This window comes from Squalius cephalus, assembly GCF_949319135.1.
Source record: "Squalius cephalus genome assembly, chromosome: 13".
NCBI classification, from domain to species: domain Eukaryota; kingdom Metazoa; phylum Chordata; class Actinopteri; order Cypriniformes; family Leuciscidae; genus Squalius; species Squalius cephalus.
Window position 1 is genome coordinate 26,624,121 of NC_137134.1, and position 24,594 is coordinate 26,648,714.

Sequence of the window (24,594 nt, forward strand, 5' to 3'; positions counted from 1 at the left end):
ATATAGATCAGTGTTAGTCTGATGCCAGTCAGATCCCATTTAGTAAAAAAAAAAAAGGTAAAAGAACAAATGAGCATCTTCTACTGATAAAACATGTTAAAATCTTGCACTTTTTGCCTTGGTCAATTTCAGAAACTTGCAATTCATCCACCCAGTTCACTCTGACACCATATAATAGTCTTAGTTTTATTGATTGGCTTTATTGTGTAATTGCACATAGATCCATGTATGAACATACTAATGAAACAGAAATTACACTTGTAAGATCATTCACAAATCCCCATGCAACTAATCGTAAGATTACACTATAAGAAACACCAGTTTCAGATTACTTATGATATATGAGCTTTACAAATACCTGTGATACAGAAAAACTATAATGAAAAGGATTCAGATTTAAGACAAGAAAACAGAAGTCCACAATAAAATCAATAAAATATATATATATTAATCATGGATTCATAAAATCACATTTTCTTTTGTATTTGATTTTGAAATATAAAAAAAGAGTTTGAAATATTAATCAATACAGTAAAATCATATAAAACAGCAGTATATCTGTACTCGAGTTCACATGGGTCTCAAATAATCACTTAGAATTCAGCTCATATTTCAAGATTTCAGATTCACATTCACATCGTCAGTTCATAAAACAGAAAACACTGTCATACCACTCATTTGTTCTAGTAGTAAGGCACACAGAGAAAAAAAAAAAAAAAAAAAAAAAACATTAAGCATGATTTATATGTCAAAAATATATAGGCTACATTAAAAAAAAAAAAGTTTTTTACCAGAAACACTAGAGAGTTAAAGATGCATAACTATGGAAGCTTGTTTCCGCCATGGAATAAAAAGTAATTGCAACTTAATTTAATTGCAATAGTTTAGCTTTCACAATTTTGACTTTTCTTTTTCAGCAGGCGCAACTGCGAGTTATAAAATCAGAATTGTGAGGTATAAACTTGCAATTCTGAGAGATTCCGTTTTTTTCCTCGGAATTGGACTTTTTAACTCGCAATTGTGACTTTAGTTCTCACAATTCTGAGTAAAGAATTCAGAATTTGGAAGATAAAAACAATTGCAGAAAAATAAGTCGAATTGTGAGATAAAAAGTCGCAGTTACCTTTTTTTCTTTTTTTTTTTTTCAGTGGCAAAAAACAAGCTTCAATTTTTAACCCTTTCACACATAATTTTAAATATTCTAGCTGACCCCCCAGCGTGAGCTTTTAATAAGGTGACCGTCATTTTAGATTTCACCTTTATAATGATCTATAACACTACCATATTAGATTGCACCGCAATTCAGTGAATCGTATCTGTCAGATTTACAACACGTCGATTCATCCACTTCTAAAATACATTAAAGTATGTGTATCCACATTTTTTATAGTTAGGCTACCTACACAATGTCAAATCAAGTATATTTGTATAGCGCTTTTCACAATACAGATTGTATCAAAGCAGCTTCACAGTATTAAATTAAAATAATACAGCAAGGTTTGTTTCTAGTGGAATGTGTATCTGATATGAATAAAACAAGTCGTTAATTTATAATTGAAAAGATTGCTATTGCCGCTTCAATGTATTGTTTTGCTAGTACTTATACCTAAAATAAACATTATGTGGTTGAAAACAGTGAATAGCAGTGATATATGAAAGCGATGACTCAGCTCCAGCCAAACCGTTAAAGTACATTTGAATTTAGCAGTTGATCATGTGATCGGACACTCCAGGGACCAGCCAAGATTGATCACACCGGTGTGATCGTAGAATTCAGAAACCCTTGTTTTTAGTGACACTGGTGGACTTTAAGTGAACTGCAGCCAGCAAACTATTCCTCGTGCTCATGATCGCACTCATGCACGAGATGGACAAGAGACAGATCATGATTCAATGCCCCGATTTACCCATTGCAAAGTTTTTTATTTTTTGCTTAGAATACGGTGAGACTAGTTTACATTAATTCATTCTCTTTGCATGCCACATTGACATTACAGTACAGAATAGCTCTTTCGGCATTATCCTGAATATTGTATAAGCATTCATTTAAAGGACAAGTTCGGTATTTTACACTTAAAGCCCTGTTTACAGATCGTTTATGATGAAATAGAACGGTTAAGATTAAAATTTGGACACATGCTGCTGTCCCGAGAATTTTAGGTTTATTTCGCTCCCCCCCCCCCCAACTACATAATGGCAGCCTATGGGCACTGGAACAATCCTTCATAAAACGCATCAAACTTTCGTTTACAAAGACGTGAAACTCACCGAGTGGTCAGGGGTTTTCACTGATATGCTCACACAAAAATCGCTGCAAAAGATGCTTTCCAACAGGTGTTTTACCATTCGTTGTAAAACTGTGGATCTATTTTTCCAAACGTCTCACACCCGTAGATTCTTCCGTTGAGAGCTTGAATAATAGACACTCCAGCCCAGTTGGTGGCGATAATGCACCTTTTTAATTGAATACACAGAAGAAGCAGAAGAAGAAGCAGCGGAGTAATACTGTACCTCACACAGCACATCTAACACAGGTCAATGGAGTTGGACAAAAACTACGATAAAACCTGTTGGAAAGCATCATTTGCAGCGATTTTTGTGTGAGCATATCAGTGAACACCCAAATTTTAATCTTAACCGTTCTATTTCATCAGAAACGATCTGTAAACAGGGCTTTAAGTGTAAAATAACGAACTTGTCCTTTAATGAGTCAGAATGGAAGAAAGGCTCTCGAGAGCGTGTATAAACGTCACATCCTTTGGATTTTCCCGGCAAAACCGGCCCAAGGATTTTGCATAAAAACTCAATAAAAAAATGTAAAAAATTAGGCTATTTGTGTATTAAGCTATAAGAAAATTGTTACATACATCTACACTGATCAGTATGTCATGCAAAGCCCATGTTTACATTGTTACAGATTATTACAGGTTGATTCTCCTCATTATTCATCCTGATCCTGAGTTTGATTCACTTTATCTTCACTGAAACCTGTTATAAAAACGCCAAGTTAAAAAATGAAAATAGTAAAGAATAAATAGTAGTGTTGATAAAAATGATGATAATTATATGTTGTCCTGCATTACACTTGTTTCTGTTTATTAACCTGTACCATAATGTTACATTATTAATGTATTACACACTGTGGAGAATATGTTGTTATTTGTAAATGTTCATTTAAAGGGATACTCCACTTTAAAATGAAAATTCTGTCATCATATACTCACCCTCATGTTGTTTCAAACCTGTATGAATTTCTTTCTTAGGAAAAAAATATACTATGGAAGTCAATGAGACCAGAAACTGTCTAGTTACTGATATTCTTCTAAATATCTTCCTTTCTGTTCAGCAGAAGAAAGAAATTCATAAAGGATTGAAACAACATGGAGATTTGGATAATGGTAAATTATGATAGAATTGTCATTTTAAAGTGGAGTATCTCTTTAAATTAATATTTGTTCTTTTATTTCTGATATGATGCTAATTAATGGAGAGTGACAGCAACACTGACAGTTAGATTTAACAGATATAAAAGGTCTTACTGACCACTGGCTCAGGAGTCAATAACAATTTGTTAAATTAAACAATCAGTGGTGTCCAATTATTGGGGTAAATTACTAAATATTAAATGGCTAAAATATGGAGCAGCATTGTGTTCTTTGATCAAAACAACACCAGGGGTGCGTTTCCCGAAAGCATCGTTGGCCAACTATGGTCGCAAGTTCATCGCAATGTCCATTGAACTCTATTGGTAACGACGGAACTTGCGATCATAGTTGGCTAACGATGCTTTCGGGAAACGCACCCCTGATCAGCTCTATAGTGTTAATGGCTGTTCTGTCTAAAGTAAAACAGCACACAATCAGTGCTGTGTTTAATATTTCTGTGTTAATGGTGTCAAGTTCTTTGTCAAGTTGTTTGTATGTAATACTTACAGTGTTACTTACACTTCTTGCAGTAAAACAACAGTTACAGCCCAAACCATCAGAACAACACTGGCACCAGATATTCCTGATACAGCACCTGACCGACCTGCAGGGATGGGCAGTATTTCAGATACATGTATTTAAAATACGTATTTGAAATACAAAATACTATTTTGTATTTGTATTTAAATACATTTTTCCACAAAGTATTTTGTATTTGTATTTAAATACATTTAAGATGAGTATTTTTGTATTTTCAAAATACATAAAATACTTTTTGCCAGTCAACCTCTTTATCGGGGTATTGATTTTGTGCATCAACTAGTTCACACATTCACTAGCTCAGCATTGGATCAGCGATTTCTTTTGGAATAAGGTGAGAATGTCATGATCAATTCTAATTGTTGATTAAAGTTAAAATAGTGCATTATTCACTTCAGTTAACATGATAGAATAAAAGAGCACAGACAAGACGTGGGAAAATACCGTTAGCCAATCAGTTTTCTTGACCGGTTGTTGTTTTTTATCAACTAGCTTGTCAAATGTGTTTAAAGGTTATATCAGCGATTTCAGGCCCAAACATAAATGATCACATTCATCTAATCTTAACGAGCGCAAAACCTCACAACACCCTCCCCCTGTCTGTGATTGGTTGGAACACTATTTCATGATAGAAAATTTAAAAGACATTGGGGAAAAAACAACCCACGCATAGCGGCACAAACAGCCTTCTTCAGGGTATGTTTTCCAATCAGCATAAAAATGCCATTAGAAAAGCTAATTTAGATTACCCTATGGCAAAACATTTTCAAAATGTGCACAATAGTAATCCAGAAGGTCTAATGGTTGAGGGTTTAGAAACAATCAAAAAGAGCATTCGGGGTGGTGACCGATTAAAATTACTTCTACATAGAGAAACATTCTATATATATGAGTTACAGGCCACAGTATACCCTGGTTTGAATGAAGAAATAGATTTCACTCCCTTTTTGTGATATGCCTTTTGTGTATATACAGTGTGTTTTTTTTTTTTTATATATATATGAGTATATGTAGGCGTGTATGTATATGTATATACACGTGTGTGTATGTATATGTATGTGTATATATGTATAGATATGTATGTATGTGTATTTAAAGTTGTTTTTTTTTTTTTTTTTTTTTGCTATGTAACCTCCTAGTCTAGTGGACCTTCTCTGTATGTGCATGTAATTTGTCATTCAGGTGTTTCTAATTAGCATCTATAAAAGAGTAAATTGTTTGATTGGAAAACATACCCTGAAGAAGGCTGTTTGTGCCGCTATGCGTGGGTTGTTTTTTCCCCAATGTCTTTTAAATTTTCTATCATGAAATAGCCAGTCCAATAAAGGCTTTTTAAAATTTTCTAAAGAAGAGTGCCTTGGATTTCCTTCTACTACATTTTACTGAATTCCCGACCCCAAAGAGCACCTTCAAAAAACCTTTTTTTGAACTCCTTGAGCACCCTGGACATTTTTTCTCTTTCCACTATTTATTTTGGTTTTGAGTGGTTGGTGAAACCAATTGTTTTTGTGTGCAGATCTCAGAGCCTAGGCTGCCTACAGAGACGTGTTTTTTTGACGGCATGCTTATGGGGCGGGCAGCTAGTGTCAAGTCAAGTATATTTGTATAGCGCTTTTCACAATACAGATTGTATCAAAGCAGCTTCACAGTATTAAATTAAAATAATACAACAAGGTTTGTTTCTTGTGGAATTTATTGATTGATAAAATAAAAATAAATATCCCCAAAATATCCCCAACTGAGCAAGCCAAAGGCAACAGTGTGACAGATTGAAATATGTATTTTATAATTACCAAAATCTATGAAATATTGACAGCACTATAGTCAAGCTATTTTGAATGTGTGTTTAAAGGTTTATAAAATTGTATATAATGGCGCGAAGCTCGAGTATGTTCGATATTTGTATTTAAGTTGTAATTCTGTTTATTTAGTGCTGATTTGTTGACTTGCTGAACAAATGTGAATGTATAGAGTATGAAAAGTGAATTGAGAATTTCAGATGCATTTTCAGCTAAAATAACTAGTTGAAATAGTACATTTACGTGCTTATGACTGATTTGCCATATAGTTAATATGCATTGATGATTAAAAAGAGAAAGATTTAAAATAGTTGATTCTCAGGTAACTGTAAAATTCTTTATTGTATTTTTTTTTTTGTATACCTTACAGTGTTATGGGTTTCAAATAGCCTATTATAAAGAAGTGTACTCATGTAATTAAATGTGTACGGTACAAATTGTTGAATGTATGTAAAGAAAGATGTCAATGAATCTAATTTGAAAAAGAACTGTTTAATGTCAATTGTTACAAAAAGATTACACAAAGTTCGCAGTGGAGAAACATCAAGCGAGTTCTGTGATTAATCTTCTGCCCCTCTATTCAGGGGTACAACACTAGCGGATCATTAGGAAAGATTACATGAATGTGATAATTTATGTTTGGGCCTTTTTTGGGCCTGAAATCGCTGATACAACCTTTAAGCATTACTGCATGTTAGGGCTGGGTGATATGACACTACATATCATAGCGATGATATAAAGTTTGAATTGATGGAACTTTTTCTAAATCGTTTACATAGATGGGCCTATGTGTGGGGTAAGCAAATTTATCGGTGCAGCTTTTAGTGGGCAGGAATTACTGGAACGTTGGAGTGGAAAAACAAACACTGATGAATGATACACCACAAAAATCTTCATCTTTTAGTTTTATTGTACATAGAAATAATAATAAAAAATGGGTAAATAGTGTCAAATTAATCAAAATTAATTCTAATTTAAATTTTAGATACACTTTCTAATTTAATAAACTTATAGAAACAAATGAACTTCATATAAAATAAACATAAAATTACTTAAAAAGCATTGAGACTACCTGCAAAAAATAAATTAAAATAAAAAACCTCAAAAGAGTTTGAAATTCAGTTTATGCTGTGGAATCAAAACTGATATTGAGAATTGTGAAACCATGATATTGTTACTGTGAAGTAAAATTGAGATTTCGGTCATATCGCCCATCCGTATTCTTTGCTAGATAGTAGAAAAGGTTCCCACAGTTTTACATACAGTATGAATTTTTTAATAGTGTTCACCACAAGTAATAAACAACATTGTAACCAGAAATAAGTATATAAATGGCTGCTATTTTGCATAGGTTTATTTGTAATTGCAAGAAAGAAAGAAAGAAAGAAAGAAAGGGCAGAGATGTGGTTAAGAATGAAACTTCAGTAGGCCTGTGTAGTTTCTTCATTCACTGTGACCTATCCCTGCACTGGATGGCCAATTTCACATGTATTTTGTGTATTTTCAAAATACAAAATACTGTATTTGTATTTAAATACATTTTTTCACACAGTATTTTGTATTTGTATTTAAATACAGTTTTCCACACAGTATTTTGTATTTTAAATACATTCCCATGTGTTTATGCCCATCTCTGAATCAAATTATTGAATTAAATTCCAGTTAGTTTTTAACATTAAAATGATGTTTAATTTAGTATAAACTAGTGTTAATCGAATCATCTGAACGGCTCACTAGAGTGATGGCATAATCTAAATAATAAGATACATTATTATCTAATAGATTATTTTCTCATTATAAAACGTTTGATGTACTCACCAAGAGTAATACTGTATTTTTTGTGTAAGATCATACTGCTGGTGTTGATCTCCACTTTATAATCTCCAGACTGATCTGTTCGGATGTTTGTGATGGTGAGGTCTCCGGTCTGAATATTCTCAACAGTGTTGCCCCATCTCGCGTCAGCGCGCTTTAATCCATTAACTTGCGCGAGACCATCGCCGGTTCCAAAGTTTATTAGTTTACATTTACTGCACGATTTTACCATCAACGATTAAACGAGTGTTGACAAACGATACATCAATCGAAAGGTCAAAGGCTCGAGCACTGAGATTTACGGCCATGATATCGTAGAGATAACATCATTTTACATCGTATCAAGAGTTCGCAATTATTCATGCAACATTAAAACAGGGAGTTCTGAACAGTTTGTCTCTATTGACGATGACAGATCAATTAAATCAGGCAAAAATCGGCGTAGAGTTCATGATTATTATCCGTGACACAAAATCAGTTTGACCTTTTAGTCCAAAAAGTGATCGTTTAAAACAAATATCGATGAATTCTTCTTTGCCTACGTAATGTTTCTTTTGAGAATGGAAATTCTTATCAATTATAAACTAAATTATTCACTGTTAGGGCGTTTTAATAGGAAAACATTATACAATTATGTTTGTTAGAGTCTTACGAAAAGAATAGCCCCGCCCCCAGCGTTCTCTGTGCAGCGCTGATTGGTCAGGGATTCAGAGCATTCCAACAGCGCCACCGACTGTTCTGACGTCCAAATATACACAGATAATATTGACTGCACACAGGCAGACCATGTAGTTTTAACACAGAGATGATTACAGTGATGAGACGAATAGTTAGTATTACACAATCAACCTGGCAGGTGTTCAAGCATTTAAGGTTCTGTTTAGTGATCATAATATTTGTATTCTGACCAAATACACATTCTGCAATTAATAGGCCACCAGTATCATTAACAGACCTGCAAAAATAATGACTGTATTCAAACAAGTTTCCTGATCAATCCTTTTGTCTGCCACGGACTAGAGGTGTCCGAAATCACATACTGCCAGAGCAGATACTACAAAATATCAAGAACTTTATGAGATTGTTAATTGTATGTTCTAAAACGTATGTGTGTATTATGAATACAGATTAAACATGCTACATCTGCCATGTTGGCATTGTCATATGTGACCCTGGACCACAAAACCAGTCTTATGTGTTTTTTTTATTTATTGAGATTTATACATCATATGAAAGCTGAATACATAATCTTTCCATCGATGTATGGTTTGTTAGGATAGGAAAATATTTGGCCGAGATACAGCTATTTGAAAATCTGGAATCTGAGGGTACAGAAAAATAGAAATCTTGAGAAAATCGCTTTTAAAGTTGTCCATTTCTATTGGCGATAGTGCTGCATCCATTCACAAAAATAAATGTTTTATATATTTAAGGTGGGAAATTTACAAAATATCTTCATGGAACATGATCTTTACTTAATATCCTAATGATTTTTGGCATAAAAGAAAAATCTATAGTTTTGACCCATACAATGTTTTTTTGGCTATTGCCACAAATATACCCGTGCAACATAAGACTGGTTTTGTGATCCAGGGTCACATATGACTTACGACAGCAGAGTTACTCTTCCCTGACATGTACACATTTTTCCTGCGGCCTCATGAGTTAGTAAAGTGTTTATGCGATGTGCACTTTAATATCATGGTGGGAGAAGTATGTCATCTAGGTATTCTTCGGCTATTACTTAATGAATACTGTGTATTTGGACATTTGACATGCTGGTTTTTTTTTTACATTCTATAGAGTAGGGAAGCTTTATTTTAACACAGTAACTGTCTTGCCACCCTGCTCCTGCAAAACTTATTGTCCTGCCCCAAACTCACTCAGTTAGTTACTATATCAGACTGATCTGGATACTCAAACAAAGATCAAGCAAGATAGTTATGTGATAAAAAGATGAGAATTTGAGAAGTGTGCTGTACTAATGCTACATTACAAGTTGTATAAGCACATGCTGTCAGCCAACATATATATTTTTTTTTTTTTTATGAAAAAAATCTTTTTGCTAGTCTTTATTGCTAGTCTTTATTGATCAACACATGTACAACTATTGATCAACACATGTACAACTAAGTTTAAAAGATTGATACAGAGCCAAAGATAAATGTTTGCAGACTGGAGACAGAGATATATTGCTTAGGGAAGAGTTCTGCACTGGGGTAAATGTGTACAGACTAAAGTCAGGTGATTGGATAAATAAATGGTGGTATATTACTGAATATGAGGAAGAGTAAAGAGATTTGAGAAGTGGAGAGAGAGATACTGGATGTCAGTAGAGACAGAGAGATGACAGGATGGGCAGTTTGCTGTATATCTGTAATAATGTAAAAGTGTCAATATATGAAGAGCAGATGACAAAAAAAAACAGTTTTAAAATGTGGGTGAAACGTTTGAGAAATAACTGACAACGGAAAAGCGTGAATGATGAACTAAAGCACTGCCAACATAAGAGTCATGTCTGTAACTTTTACCACTGTACTGTCAACGCACGACTGTTTCAGACAAAGTTCAACTATTTAAATGTTTATAATTTACAGATACAACAATTATGCTCAGTTGTAAATAATTTCATATTGTTTTTCATCTCAAATTAATTACCAGTTGCCATTTTGGTGTCACCAAGTGCCATTTTTCAATATTTACTTTCTATAAAAAGAAAATGTTTCATGAACCTTATTTTTAGTGGATTTACAATCAAATTTAAATTATAACTTATTCAGACTTGTGGCTTTAAATTGATTGATTTTTGAGTCGATCATAACACAGTTTCACATATTTATTATTTAAATATATTTTATTTAAATAAATTGATCATTACTTTACAAAATATTTAAGCCTCTCTCACTTTTAGTCTATAATGATATAACTGATTTTTTTTACTTGAATGACAAAGCCACATCTCTCATCTTTCTAAAGAGTCCTCAGTTACGCCTGTAGTCCAGAGTGTTCATGAACTGTGTCTGTTTTAGTCTGTGTATGTCAGGTTTGGGTTTAAGCTCAACTAGTGGGGGCGACTGTTAACAGGTTAAGTCAGCAATGAGGACGCCTCCAAACTTCCACAGTCTCTGATCATCTCTCTGTATATCAACACCAGTGTGTAGAGTGACATTTCCTTCCACCACTGATACTGACACCATATCATCTGTCACAGTAACAAACACATGAGGAGAAGAAACAGAATCAGATTAAAACAGATCAAGCTAATAACGCTACAGGTCTAGAAGACAGAGATGCTGAACATCTTTGACTCAGACTCTTCAGATTTGCTGCTCTTGCTTTTCTTTTTCTCTCTCTTTGTTGAATGTTGAACTGACATCTGAACCTCTGCCTAAATGCATGAAAACTATTTCAGAATCTGCACTTTATTTCTAGGTCAATAATCAAATGTAAGTAGTGACAGAACTTTTTACAAAATGACCTGAATTTGCAGACCATCAATGGACATCTCTGGATCTTTGCTTAGTGAGTGTTAAAGAAGAAACTATTTGTAAATGTTTTAATTCTTTTGATGATATGTTAGGGCGATTCTTTTCTTTTTGATAATGTTGTGCTGCTCATCTTGGCCAGGTCACTTCTGTAAAAGAGATTCTTAATCTAAGAAAGTTTTATCTGGTTAAATAAAGGGTAATAATAAAAAACAAGAGTAAATGAGTGTCATTGATCATGTGACTTTACAGACAGCGCCTGAAACTCAGCAGGCTTGTTCGACTTGAACCGGCGCTGCACAGACCGATCGGTGAATAACATCAAAGTACCACGAGAGCGAATAGAAACTGCTCCTTATGCTTTTGAATTGCTCTCGCGGTACTTTGATGTCATAAACTGATCGGTCTGTGCAGCGCCGGTTCAAGTCGAACAAGCTCAACATATTCTTAAGATCGTCTCAGATCAAATCTATTCATTGTGGAGCTTCATCCATCATCAGTCTTAATTAATGTCTCATAAAACACTGCATTGAATATTAATAAGCAGTGTCTACCTATAACAATAACCCTAATCTGTGTGAGCTTTGTTGCTGTTGTTTACCATCCCTTCATATCAAGTGGATACAGGAAGATTAAATAAATGAATTTAGATTCAACAAAACAGTCACAACAGTCACACAATAAAACTGTATATGGTCATGTATATGCCACTTGTTTCTTCTTTTTAAAGTTGTGAAAATAACTCTGGATTCCTCTTTGCTGTAAATCTCTGAAGAATAAATGTTATTGTTCTATCAATAGATAATATTTCCTTTTACATATTTCATTTTTACTCTCTTAACTTCATAGCTGCTTTTTTAATTCACTAAAACAACAACAGGTTTTGAAGAATAGACCTCTGATTATTCCACATAATCTAAACTGTTCTCAGAAAATGAATCTAGATTTTAATCCAGTTATCAGATTGTAAGACTTGAGTTACTCACCGCTGACAGTAACACTGAATATTTTGGATGTCCCAGTTGTGCCCTCGACCTGTAGTTTATAGAGTCCAGAGTCTGTGTTTTTGATGTTTGTGATGTTTAGAGATCCAGTCTGATGATCCAGCTTCAGTCTGTCTCTGAATCTCCCATTAGGAAAATCTGGTTTATTAATATCAGCTATCTTTGTATCATTAAAAAACCACTCAGCTGAATCACCTTCTGTTATTTTAGTGTGAGGGTTTAGAGTGACAGAATCTCCCTCTATCACTGACACTGTCACATCAACTTTCTCAACACCAAACACACCTGATGGGGGAAAAGATAAATAAAATGTTAATTCTTGATCAATCTTGGCATTTTTTCCAGTGCAGCAAATGTTAGAGTGATTTTACCCTGATACACAGTGTTTTTTCATTATTGTACTGAAGTGCTCTTTATGTGGCTGAAATAGAGACGGAGAATCCAGAACTAAATCTGAAAAGTTCATTTCCCCAATAATCATTTCAAATAACTATTTACCATAAAACACACTTTACATTTTATACACTAGCCTCATAAGGATATTGTTTTAAATGTTTTAAACACAAATTGTAAAAAGTATTTGGCTGTATGTGGAAGATCACATGCAACACTCAAACAAAACACACTAAATAAATAAGTAAATCAAATTAAAAGTGCAGCCTGGACGCACTGGATTAAAAAATACTGGATTAAAAAATGCAATGAACTAAAATCAATTGTTATTGTTAAAATGTTAAATGTTTCTTATACTGGAATAGCATTATTCCGATAATATATATCCATAAAGAATATTTTAAAGTTCTTCACAGATTTAGGGGAGACCAGAGAGTGTTGTAAATTGGGGTGAGCTCACACATCATCAGTTTAACAAATGAAGAACAGGAGTTTAATCACAGTCATACATGAACACCAGCATCCTCAGATGACAGTAGAAGTTGTGAGTCACAAAAAATATAGTCTAAAGAATTTACAGAATAAAAAAACAGGTTTAAGGTAAAAGTACAATTTCAGGAATGGATCAAAAATAGATTTGCAAATGTTTTGCAAGTGAAAAGGAAAAAAAAAACATTTAGGCTAACTTTATCTCCCATCTCATATTTGTTTCAAAGTTGTTATATATTTGTTACAAATTGTAGTAGCCTATTTTGAATTAAAATGTAACTTTTTTTACATTTTTAATCAAATTACTTTATATAACATAAAGGTGGAGTTTGTATTGCATAATATATAGAAAGGAAAACTCAGCTCAATAATTCAATCCAACCCCATAGGATCTGGCAGAAACAACAGAGCTCGTTGAGGCAAATAGTGATAATTATGAGCTTGATGAAGACATGCTACTAGTTTTCAATTTCTGGTGTACTATGGTGACAGAGAATACCTCAAATTAATAACGAAAACGTTTTTTAAGTAATCCATATTAATATATGTTTAGGGATATCTGACTGGATAAATGAAGTTATGAATGTGCACCTGCTGTTGGTCTTTTCTGAGCCGCACCCATAACCGACCGACAGGAAAGAGACACAGAGACACTTTAATGCCGATTTACTTGTGATTTTTATTTTGTATTCCGCTAAAACAGTAGCCAATATCCATGATCTTATTGTTATTATTATTATTATTATTCACACAAAAATAAAAAATAAAGTGTTTTGCAGAATATTACAGGTCGTCGGCGCCCTCTAGTGTTCACTACCAAATTAACACACACACACGCACATGCACGAACAAACTTACCCCCAAAAATACCCTTATTATAATGGCGTTGTCACTTTCACACTATGATTTATCACAACATCTATTTGTAGAAAAGTTATAACAGTTTTTTTTAAGAAACAGTGGTGATAGGCAAAACCCAGCAAGCAAGCGAATTACAAGCAAGCAAATTAGAAGTCTAGAGCAAATACGCATTTTCTGTTTCCGGTTTATATTGAAACCGAAAGTGTTGAATTAATGAAAATAAATGTGACTCACCGTCCACGAGCAATAAAGCCCAAAAAAAGAAGTAAAGGTTCCTCATACTGAAGTCGCTTCTGGCCGCATCCAAACTGAATGATGAAAGTGAAGCAGGATACGGATGGGCTCGTAGCAAACCGACCTGGTCACGTGATTTCTGCGAAAGAGTGAGTTACGTCATACTATTTCAAATCGGACCAAACGGTCTATCGTCCAAAGGAAAATAAATAAATAAATAAATAAATCGGCCGTCTCTGCTTTGGTGAGCGTCGTGAGGTCAACATCTGTAGCCTACGTCACTGATGGTGGTTTGTCTTAATGCAAGGCCTTTGAAAATATAAAAAATGTTGAATTATTTGAAATTTTAACCTAATATGTCATAACAATACACCAAAAATAAACAGAAGTGGTGTCCCACAATAAATTAATTTGCAAGCCATGCTCAGTTTTCCTGAAATATTTTTTAGGCCTATATTTAGTTTAATACTGTAATTACCATAAAGAACAAAGTCCTGCTATGGACTGGCCACTTGTCCAGGGTGTTTCCTCTGCCTGTGGCCCAAGATGCTGCAGACCCTAATGTGACCCAATATATAGGACAAGCAGTATGGAGATTTGATGAATTAATTGAAGAAAAATAATCCAGAATGTCACAACAAAGTGATGAATCCAATATTATACAATTAAATACCAAAATAAAGCAGTGTATAAACATAAGGGTCAGTTTGTGTCCGCTGAGACAGATCTACTGTCAAACATCAATGTGGTCTCTAGGAGAACTCAAAGTGACAAAACTAAAGTTCAGTCAATATAGAAGAGAAGAGAAGAAGAGAAGAAGAGAAAATAACCACACAAACAGAATTAAAGTGTTAACTTGAGTCAAGACAGTTCCTCTGTCCATTGAGCTTCTTTTGTGAGGTTTGGAAATGAGGGAGAGTATCTCTGTTATTCTCGAGATAGAGCCTATAACCTCAGAGAAGAGAAGATGCTGAAAATAAACCACAAGAACTGAGACCATATGCAAACATTATAGCTTCAGGGGCCCGTTCTTCGTACGTCGCTAACTCAGTTAGCTGGATTTGATTGTTGGCGATTTGGCATGATCTTGGATTGTTTGGTTCTTCGAAGCTCATCCTGGACTTGCTGTCATAGCAACAGGTGCGCAATCTTAAACCTGCTCGGGAGCAGGCTTATTTCATGTTAACAGGATTAGACTGTGCATGGCTTCATAAACGGATATGATACGGGAAGTCCAGCGCAGCGCGATAGTGCACTTTCTGATTGTCGTTTACATTATTAATTTGTTGGAAACGCATTTATTTTCGACTTGTCGGAGTCGGGCTTTAACTACAGCACAAACTGTTTCCATTGCCCTAAGATTATTTGCGAGTGGCTCTTTCCTTTACACTATTGGAGATGCGGAGAACTTGATGGAAAGTGCTGTCTGTCGTGTCATTCGGAGTTTACCTGGCACTTTTAGGTGTTTTAGTTTTTTTGTGGCATTTCCAAGCCACTTGAGACCCAATTAATTTTTTTTCTGCATTAAATTAAGTAGACCTATATAATCCAAACGGCTGGTATAGTAATTTCAACTGTTAAATATTTAGTGATCAATTGCTTTTACTTGTGAAGGTGAAAACTGCTGAACTTATTGTAAGATTATTTTGCCATGAGTTATTGATCACATTTGTTCATATAGTGTAGGTCATTGTAATGTCATTGTGTTTCCTCTTTTGTGCAGTTTTACACAATACACCAACACCTTTACCTGTTCCCAAAAAAACTGGTGGCTGAAATATGTGCAGTAAGTGGACTTTTTCTAACTTTACATCAAATGGGAAGAAAGTGCAACACTTTGTAATGCCCATTTGTTTCCATTGCACTGGACAGTGAAGAAACCCTCTCAGATGACTGTCCTTTGGAGGAAGTACTTGTAAGTGCATAAATAACTTTACTTAATTTATAGTTGTGTACATATTATTTCTGACTGCAATATTATAGTTGTGTACATATTATTTCTGACTGCAATATGAGTTGCAGGAAGAAAGGCCTACAGCACAAAGGTGGGCAGTGTAGTATAGCCTACTTTTACTTTTTATTTTTGTTGCATGAGGCTTGTGTTGACAGTTCTTTTTTTTTTATTTTATTTTTTTATTCTTTTTATCCAAACATGGGACAGGGTGATATCCATACCCTTTATAAATGGGAATCTACAACAGAAAATTGAGTAATTTGACCTGAAAAAAACTAATTAAGGGGAGAAATAGAACTTGACACCTTAAAGAAGAGAAAACTGGCACTAGATATTGAGTTGCTTCAAAAGGAACTTCAGAGTAAGTGCTAATACACTATTTCACACAGAGTACTATTGCTGACCTTGGATAACTATGTATCTTATTGCAGGCAAAAGATGACCATCACTGGATTTTCTTGACAAAGAATAATTTAAATAAAACTCAAGGAACTAAGCATGTTGTCTTGTCTTCTATTCATTTAATGAAGGTTTTTGTTTGTAAAAAAAAAAAATAATAATCAAAAATGGTGTTCCACAATTCTGTCGGTGGTGGTAATATTGTGGAGTATGGCACATGCAACAATAATGTCACAGGCCCTGTCAGGTGCAACCCTCAGACCCTTCAGACACTGAAATCTTTCCTTTAGTTGCCCGAAGGTCATTTCAATGCGTGCCCTTGTCCTGGCTAGAGCTGCACTGAAACGGGTTTGTGGTCCGGGGTTTGGGTCAGGGAATGGCGTCATGAAATACTGCCTGCAGGCATAGCCAGTCACCAAGCAGGATCGTGTCGTAAGCACCTGGAAAAAATGCAGTTTTGTTAGGCTCAGAACAATGTATGTAATACAGTGAGCTTGATATTAAATTTTGCCTTACCACGTTCAAATAATGTGCATAAATGTGACTCTCTGAAAATCCTGGAGTCATGCACAGAACCAGGTCATTTTGCTTCCACATTTGTGATGTAGAACATGGAGTCACACACCATCTAAGATATTTTTAATCAGTCAACTGCATACTTTTTGATGACATTACTTTTATGTATTATTTGATATATTACTAATCTGGAATATTAAGAATTGTAATAGTAATACCTGCACATTTAGCCTACACTGTGAAATCCCTTTCGGTTCACAAAATCCCCTTCATTGGGGCCTGGTGGGGCCTTGATGGGGACTTGTGTGCAGTCTATGGCACCAATCACGTTAGGGAAGCCTGGGGAACAAATACTGTAAGTCCTACTTTTTGGCATGATCTTCATTAACAAATATAATGTACCTGCAATGGCAAAAATAAATTCTGCTTCACAACCTGAACCTGTGGTCTTACAGGTGGTACCAGTGATTTCAGGCCCAAAAATATTTTATCACATTCATCTAATCTTTCCTAACGATCCGCTAGCTGCCCGCCCCATAAGCATGCCGTCAAAAAAATGCGTCTCTGTAGGCAGCCTAGGCTCTGAGATCTGCACACAAAAACAAATGGTTTAGCCAAACACTCAAAACCAAACCAAATAGTGTTCCAACCAATTTGGTTTTGAGTGTTTGGCTAAACCATTTGTTTTTGTGAGCAGATCTCAGAGCCTAGGCTGCCTATAGAGACGCGTTTTTTTGACGGCATGCTTATGGGGCGGACAACTAGCGGATCGTTAGGAAAGATTAGATGAATGTGATAAAAATATTTTTGGGCCTGAAATCACTGATACCACCTTTAAGTGGCTTGGAAATACCACAAACCCCCCTAAAAATTGCTTGAGTGCCAGATAAACTTTGCGAATGGCACAAAAGACAGCATTTTCCCCCAAGTTTTCTGCATCTCCAATAGTGTAAAGGAAAGTGCCACTCGCAAAGAATCTCAATGCAATACAAACAGTTTGTGCCATTGTTAAAGCCCGACTCCGACGAGTCAAACATTTAACGTGTGTTTCCAACAAATTAATAATGTATATGACACCCTCACGAGAAAAACGATAGCCTATCTCTCAATAAGTAGATTATCGCGCTGCGCTAAAGGATCCTGTCTATCTCGCAAAACGCGATTAATTCGCAAAAAATAATTAAATTATATTAAATTAAATTAATTAATTTGATTAGTTCGAAAAGCTCTTCGAATTATTCTGGCACCTTCAGCAACAGGTTCTTGTTGTAAAAACGGACAAGACATGGCTGCGAAAGACTTCCCGTATCACCTCCGCTTATAAAGCCGGGATCTAATCCTGTTAACATGAAATAAGCCCTCGCGAGCAGGTTTAAGATTGCGCACATTGCTATGACAGCAAGTCCAGGATGAGCGTAGAAGAACCAAACAATCCAAGATCATGCCAAATCACCAACAATCAAATCCAGCTAACTGAGTTAGCGACGTACGAAGAACGGGCCCCAGAAATCCGTTTAAGATTATTTACATCCAATGGGTAGGCTACACAATCTTTATCTTAAAACAACTCTAAACATGATTAGGCTGCAGGTCTATTTTTGACTATTAGAACCTAAAGGGATAAAAAAAAAGTGAAATTAGAAGTAAAATGAAGAACTGAAAAAGACCTCACATGATATTTTTTTATGAATTTTCACAGGATGTGTGGGTTTGTATATTTAGTGTGTATGAAGGGTGTTGTCTTCATCCACAGTTTACTTTTTTGGAAAACTAGAATTGTTGCGCACAGGTTTTTGAGTAATATTTTTATTATAGCTAATAATTATTAATAATAATATAGGCCTATATTTGTTTATATCTAAAGTGTCCTGTATTACCAGCTTCTATGCTGCACAATTACAGTTGGATGCAAACTTTATTTATTATCAAACTATTATTTACAATGCCAGGTTTATTAACCTACTTGTTTACCAAAAGAAGTTGAATGAACTAGGTGCATTTCTTTAAGAAGAACCTCTCTGAAATTCTCATTGGTTGAACAGATGCTACGTCACCACGTGCTGCACACTAGTTCACGCCCACAGGCGCGCGCACACTTATTGGTGGCGTGCAGAGTGCTGGAGTATGAAGCGATTCTGTTAAACATCAGCTTAACAACAACAACAGATAATTATAACATAATCTATATAACATAGAACATATTAATTATAAAATAATATCACATTGTCGGACTTGTAATGTGACAATCTGAGAACCTACGAAAATGATCCGCACATTTGTTTTGCTCGTTTTGTTATGTCTGGTTGGTAAGTTAGGCTGTAGCCTAAATCTATTTTTCATGATAATAGTGTTATCACAGTAACTACCGGGTAGGCTACCATTTTTATTTTATTTCATTTTTTTAGTAGCCTACATAGCCTAAGCTACTACACACAACGGTAAGGATATTTCCATGATTTAAATATTTAAGCCGTTTAATCTCGTTCTGCAGGTGTTTTTCAGGTTGAATCACATGAAGTTCAGTCAGTAATGCTGGGAGACTCTGTCACTCTGGACTCGAAAGTTTCTGAAGTACAGTTGACGGAGGAGATCGTTTGGAGGTTTGACAACAGTCGCATAGTTTACACAATTAAGGGCAACCCAAAGTACGATGATGAGAGATTCAAAGACAGACTGAAGCTGGAGAGAAACGGATCTCTCACCATCAACGACACCAGAACCACAGACACTGGAATCTATAAATTTAGGACCCTTATCAATAACAGAGAGTCAATAAAGACGTTCAGTGTTACTGTTTACGGTAGGTGTTGTTTAATTAATATGTAGCCTAATGTTCTTTGTAAATGACACTAAATTGTTCTCAAAATTAGACTATATTGTTTTTTTTATAAATGGTTGGTTTTTATATTGGACATTACATCTACATATACTTTTTAGGCTGTAGCCTACTCCTGTACGGCTAAAACAATTGTTTAATTTCAATTGGCCAGACAAGAAGGTGATATTCATGATTTGACCACCAGATGGCCACAACGTAGGCTACACCTTATTGAAAAGCTTCGCGTAATGAAAACTTTTACGACACAGTCATTCACTTGTCTCGTTTGGAGACACAAGGGGCTTTCTCGCACTGGAGGAACGTTTTTATAATTCCTACAACTATTGGCGGAAGTTACGGCGTTTTGGCATGTTAGTCGCACAGCAGTAACTGGGTATTCAGTATCTTTTCAGTATCCTTCTGCAGACGCACAGCACCAGCCTCAGACCGGAAGCATGACGAAATGTCACATTAATAATCAGGCGCAAGGCGGTAGTGCAGCTTCAATCAACAGGCACATTTTTTTATTCAGATAATTCAACATGCATATAAAAAAGATAGCTATAACAGACCTTCAGTGCAAAAACCCACAAAGAAACAAATACAAATTGTTGAAAATAAATAAATAAATAAAATATAAGAAAACAAAACCAACAGTGAGATGTCTTTATTTCTGCCAAGATGTGGTGAACTAATTTATGAATTGGGTGTTTATCTGCTTAAAATCGGTATTCTGTATCTTTTATTGTTTATGATACAGTTATCAAATACAGAAAGGTAGATCTACTTGGCAATAAATATGAGTAATCAATCAAACATCATTGAAAAGTAAAGTAGAATTAGGTGTAACTAACCCAAACAATATTTCTTTAATTTCTGTAATTTTTCTGTCATGATAAAAATAGCCTATTAAATCGACACACTTAGTTCTCATTTTATTGATCAGGGAACACACACAGAAGCTCAACCGAACCTGCTTGATGCGCAAAAACAATCTACATCTGGATCACCTTCTACACAAATTCATACTATATATAGAACATACTTTTTTAGCGGTTGTGAAGTAATTACTTATTCAAAGTACTCAAGAGAGTATGACATTTAGGTTGCAGCCACGTTCTTGTGGACTTAAAAATGGCTGCCGTGTCCGTTAAGTCCATGAGACCGTAGGGTGTTCCATTTGTCATTTTATGCTTCAAAAGGGTGCTCGCGAGCCTTAGTGGTCGATATGCGCCCTCAATGCACACTTTTGTGTGTTAACTGATGTGTGCGTTGATGAATAAAAGCCCAAATTCAATCTGTTCATCATACAAAGCCATCTTGTCTTATTTAAAAGTATTGTCGTTAAATATTGTAGATATAAATCCATTTAAAATGTGTATACATAGCTCATCTAATAAAACAAAAATTATGCGTGTAATTAGCGCTATACTCTATTAAGACAGTATAAGCACACCTCACTTCCGGCCTGTGGCTGCTGGCCTAAAACTACTAGTCTGAAACTTAATTCAGCGCTGATGAAGGATGAAGATGTGCTGTTTTGTAAGGCTCCAGGAACCCCTGCATTTATTTTTGTTATTTCATGTTTTGCAGCTCCAGTACCCATTCCTGTCATCAGCAGTGTCATTTCACAGTGTTCTTCATCATCAGAGAGTTCATCAAGCCCAACATGTGTGCTGCGGTGTTCAGTGATGGATGTGTTCAGGGTTAATCTCTCCTGGTACAAAGGAATCAGTGTATTGTCCAGCATCAGTGTGTCTGATCTCAGCATCAGTCTCTCTCTTCCTCTGGAGGTGGAATATCAGGATAACAACACTTACAGCTGTGTGGTGAACAATCCTCTCAGCAACCAGACCAAACACGTCTGCATTACCGATCTCTGTCAGTTGTGTTCAGGTACATTAGCGGTGATGTTATTTATTTACTCAACCAATCTCTGTCACAGTACATTAATATTATATTAGTTTATATTTACTGAGTCAAAAAATCTTTTTCTGTGTTTAAGTTCTCTCTTCAGATGAAGTCCATGATTTTGTAGGGACTGAAGCTGTGATCCGATTGGTCGTCACTGCTCTGATGGGCATGGCTGCTGTGGCTGCGTTTATTGTGCTGGTTTATGACATCAGATTAAGAAGAGTTGAACTGGAGAGACATCAGACCCACAGTGCTGGATCTGATACTTCTTTTTGATTCTTGATGATTTTTTTTTTTTACTTTTTTTTTCTTTTCTTTTTTTCAATTTTGCATTTTTCATGACTTTTTGCATGATGACAAAAATAAAAAATAAATGGATGCAGCATTTTTAAATGCTATGTTTAAAATACCAAAATTGAAATAGAGCTGTAAGCATGCTGTGCTTAAAATAAAATACTGATCTTAGATTTTTGTGTATGATGTTTTTTTTTTTTTTTTTTTTTTTTTTTGGGTCAAATTAGAAATTGTGTTCACCTGTAGCTCTATAGCTCTACTGGAACCGTACAGAGAAGTAAAACTTGATTTTAAAACAGACATTTATGAGCACATGTCCCAACTTGGTGATGGGCGAGTTTGTCCCTATATTACCCATTTGAAAAAAAAAAAAAAAAACGCCCTCATTGTTGTCTATTATGGTAATGCCACTGCTTTTGATTGTCCCTTAGTTAATTATGACTAAATAAAATGTAGTGAATTTAAAATTTAAGTATTTAAATAAGATCACATTTTTGGAAGAAGCTGAAGACCATACATTTTTAAATAAAGTAAAAGTAAGTAGGGCCCACAATCCCCTAAACTGGGACCTCATACATTCCACTGGAAATAAAAGCAACATGATGTATCAGTTCATGTTCAGTCACTCCATAAGCTTCATCTGCAAGACAAGCGCATCTGAGGTCTGAGTAAAAAAACTCTGACTGAATGCAGTGTTGTTAAAAATACTAAATGTAAATACAAATAGTTAACAAAAATGCACAACTGTTATTCCCCAGGGGGAAAAATTATATCAATATTTTTTCATTCAATATCAAAGAAGAATGCAGAATGTCATGACGAATTGATGAATTAAATACTAGTAGGGAATAAACACAAAGTGTGAACTTTAAAGTCTCACTTAATACATGATGAAACATTAAGGTCAGTTTGTGTCTGCTGAGAGACTGTCAAACATCTACAGGATGTGGTCTGGAACTCGAGACAAAAAATATATGAAATGTGACGTGAAAATAACAACACAAGCAAATAATTAATGTGTAAACTTGTATCAAGTCAGTTCTTCATTGTACTCTATTCAGTGTATGTATGTCGTGAGGTTTGGAAATGAACGAGAGGTTTTGTTAATGCTGTAGTTCCTTATAGACACAGTCTGTAACCGCAGAGAAGAGAAGATGTTGAAATAACCACAAGAACTAAGACCATCTGCAGTCTTCATTACATTTAGATCAGAGAACAGATATCCATTTAAGATTATTGCATTTAATGACACATAATCTTTAAATATCCCCTCAAAACAGAAAAAGTAAAAAAAAAAAGAAGTGTATTTCACCCTCATGCAAGAAACATTGTTTCCACAGAATGCTTTAGAAACTTTAGCAGCTCAAGTTCAGAGTCAAAGTGAAACCAGTTTATTTCAGGTTAGTTTAGTGTCAGACTGACCCAAATGAATGTGGTTTCTGTAGAGTGGACAAACGTCTCGGTTACGTATGTAACCCTCGTTCCCTGAGTAGGGAACGGAGACGTTACGTCGGATGACGACGAATGGGGTTTCGCTTAGAAATCCTATCATTTTCGAGTATATAAAACGAGCCAATGGCAATGAAATGCCATGGGTCTGCGGAATTTGCATAGCGTAACTCCGCCCCACCCTGGGGGTATATAAGGAAGTGCGCTGGCAACATGCAGATATGTCTTCGCTGAGGAGCCGAGACTGAACTCAGGCGTTACAGCGGAAGTGGCAGGAAGACGTAACCGAGACGTTCCTTTTCGTTGTCACTCCGAGTTACGTCGGATGACGACGAATGGGGTTCCCAGTGTAATCACGTCACCTCTCGACTGTCTTCCAGTGCCCTGCGTAAGTCTGAGCTCCCTGTCGTGAGACTAGCACAGACGAAGGAGTCCTACTTAACACAGGAATACCAAGGTACACTGGGAAGCATATCCAGTGGAAATATGCAATCATGCCCAACCCGAAGGGGGGGACTTGGAATACACATACGACCCCGAAGGGCTGCATACGGAATAACACTGGGGTGTCCAGCCGCAGGTGGAATATTTCAACCCCAAGGGTGGCAAGGTGGCTTGCCAAGGGAAAGACACATGCTCAAAGAGGCTTACAGTGGAATACACATGTGGGGGTCGCCCGGATGGGGAACCATGCACATGGAGGCACCTAGCCAAGCGCAAAGCTGCCGGTGGCATAACTCTGGCGTTGACGTCGTCAGTGCTGGAGGAGACTCAGGGCTTATCAGGCTCACCTGAGGAAAATATCGCACGCATCCCATCCGTGGAGAGGAATGGCGAGCAAGCGAAGACACCTGAGCAGAATCTCTTACCGGCTAGTTGAAGCGAGTACATGAGAAGAAACTGGCTCCACTCGGAGATTATAGAATCTCGCGAATGTGTTAGGTATCGCCCAGCCTGCAGCTCTGCAGATGTCTGTTAGCGAGGCGCCATGCGCTAGGGCCCAAGAGGATGCCACACTCCGGGTGGAGTGGGCCGTCACACCAAGGGGGCATGGTCGACCTTGCTGCTGGTATGCTAAAGCAATGGCGTCCACTATCCAGTGAGACAACCTTTGCTTGGAGAGAGCCTTTCCCTTCAGCTTCCCACCATGACAGACAAAGAGCTGGTCTGAGGTCCTGAAACACTGCGTTCTGTCTACGTAAGCA

General features: G+C 35.9%; 2 protein-coding genes and 1 long non-coding RNA gene across 3 annotated transcripts in view; 1 reads left to right on the forward strand and 2 right to left on the reverse strand.

The window, feature by feature from the left end:
• The window catches only part of LOC307169761 (uncharacterized protein), an 87,834-nt gene that overhangs the window by 41,958 nt on the left and 21,282 nt on the right, over positions 1–24,594 (reverse strand). The window contains exon 6 of the mRNA XM_079890566.1: positions 12,051–12,353. Within this exon, the coding sequence (XP_079746692.1) occupies positions 12,051–12,353 (303 nt within the window). The remainder of the gene's footprint in view (positions 1–12,050; positions 12,354–24,594) is intronic.
• LOC307169797 lies at positions 2,793–7,948 on the reverse strand. Its single transcript, XR_013823206.1, has 3 exons — positions 7,583–7,948; positions 3,945–4,029; positions 2,793–2,988 (listed from the first exon to the last, which is right to left on the reverse strand). It is a non-coding gene; the product is annotated as an uncharacterized lncRNA (long non-coding RNA).
• On the forward strand, positions 19,009–21,922 carry LOC307170515 (CD48 antigen-like; the record flags this gene model as incomplete). The annotated part of the gene is made up of 4 exons (XM_079891635.1): positions 19,009–19,220; positions 19,406–19,714; positions 21,326–21,628; positions 21,750–21,922. Exons 1-4 carry the CDS (start codon positions 19,178–19,180, stop codon positions 21,920–21,922), a joined length of 828 nt encoding a protein of 275 aa, XP_079747761.1. The 5' UTR covers positions 19,009–19,177.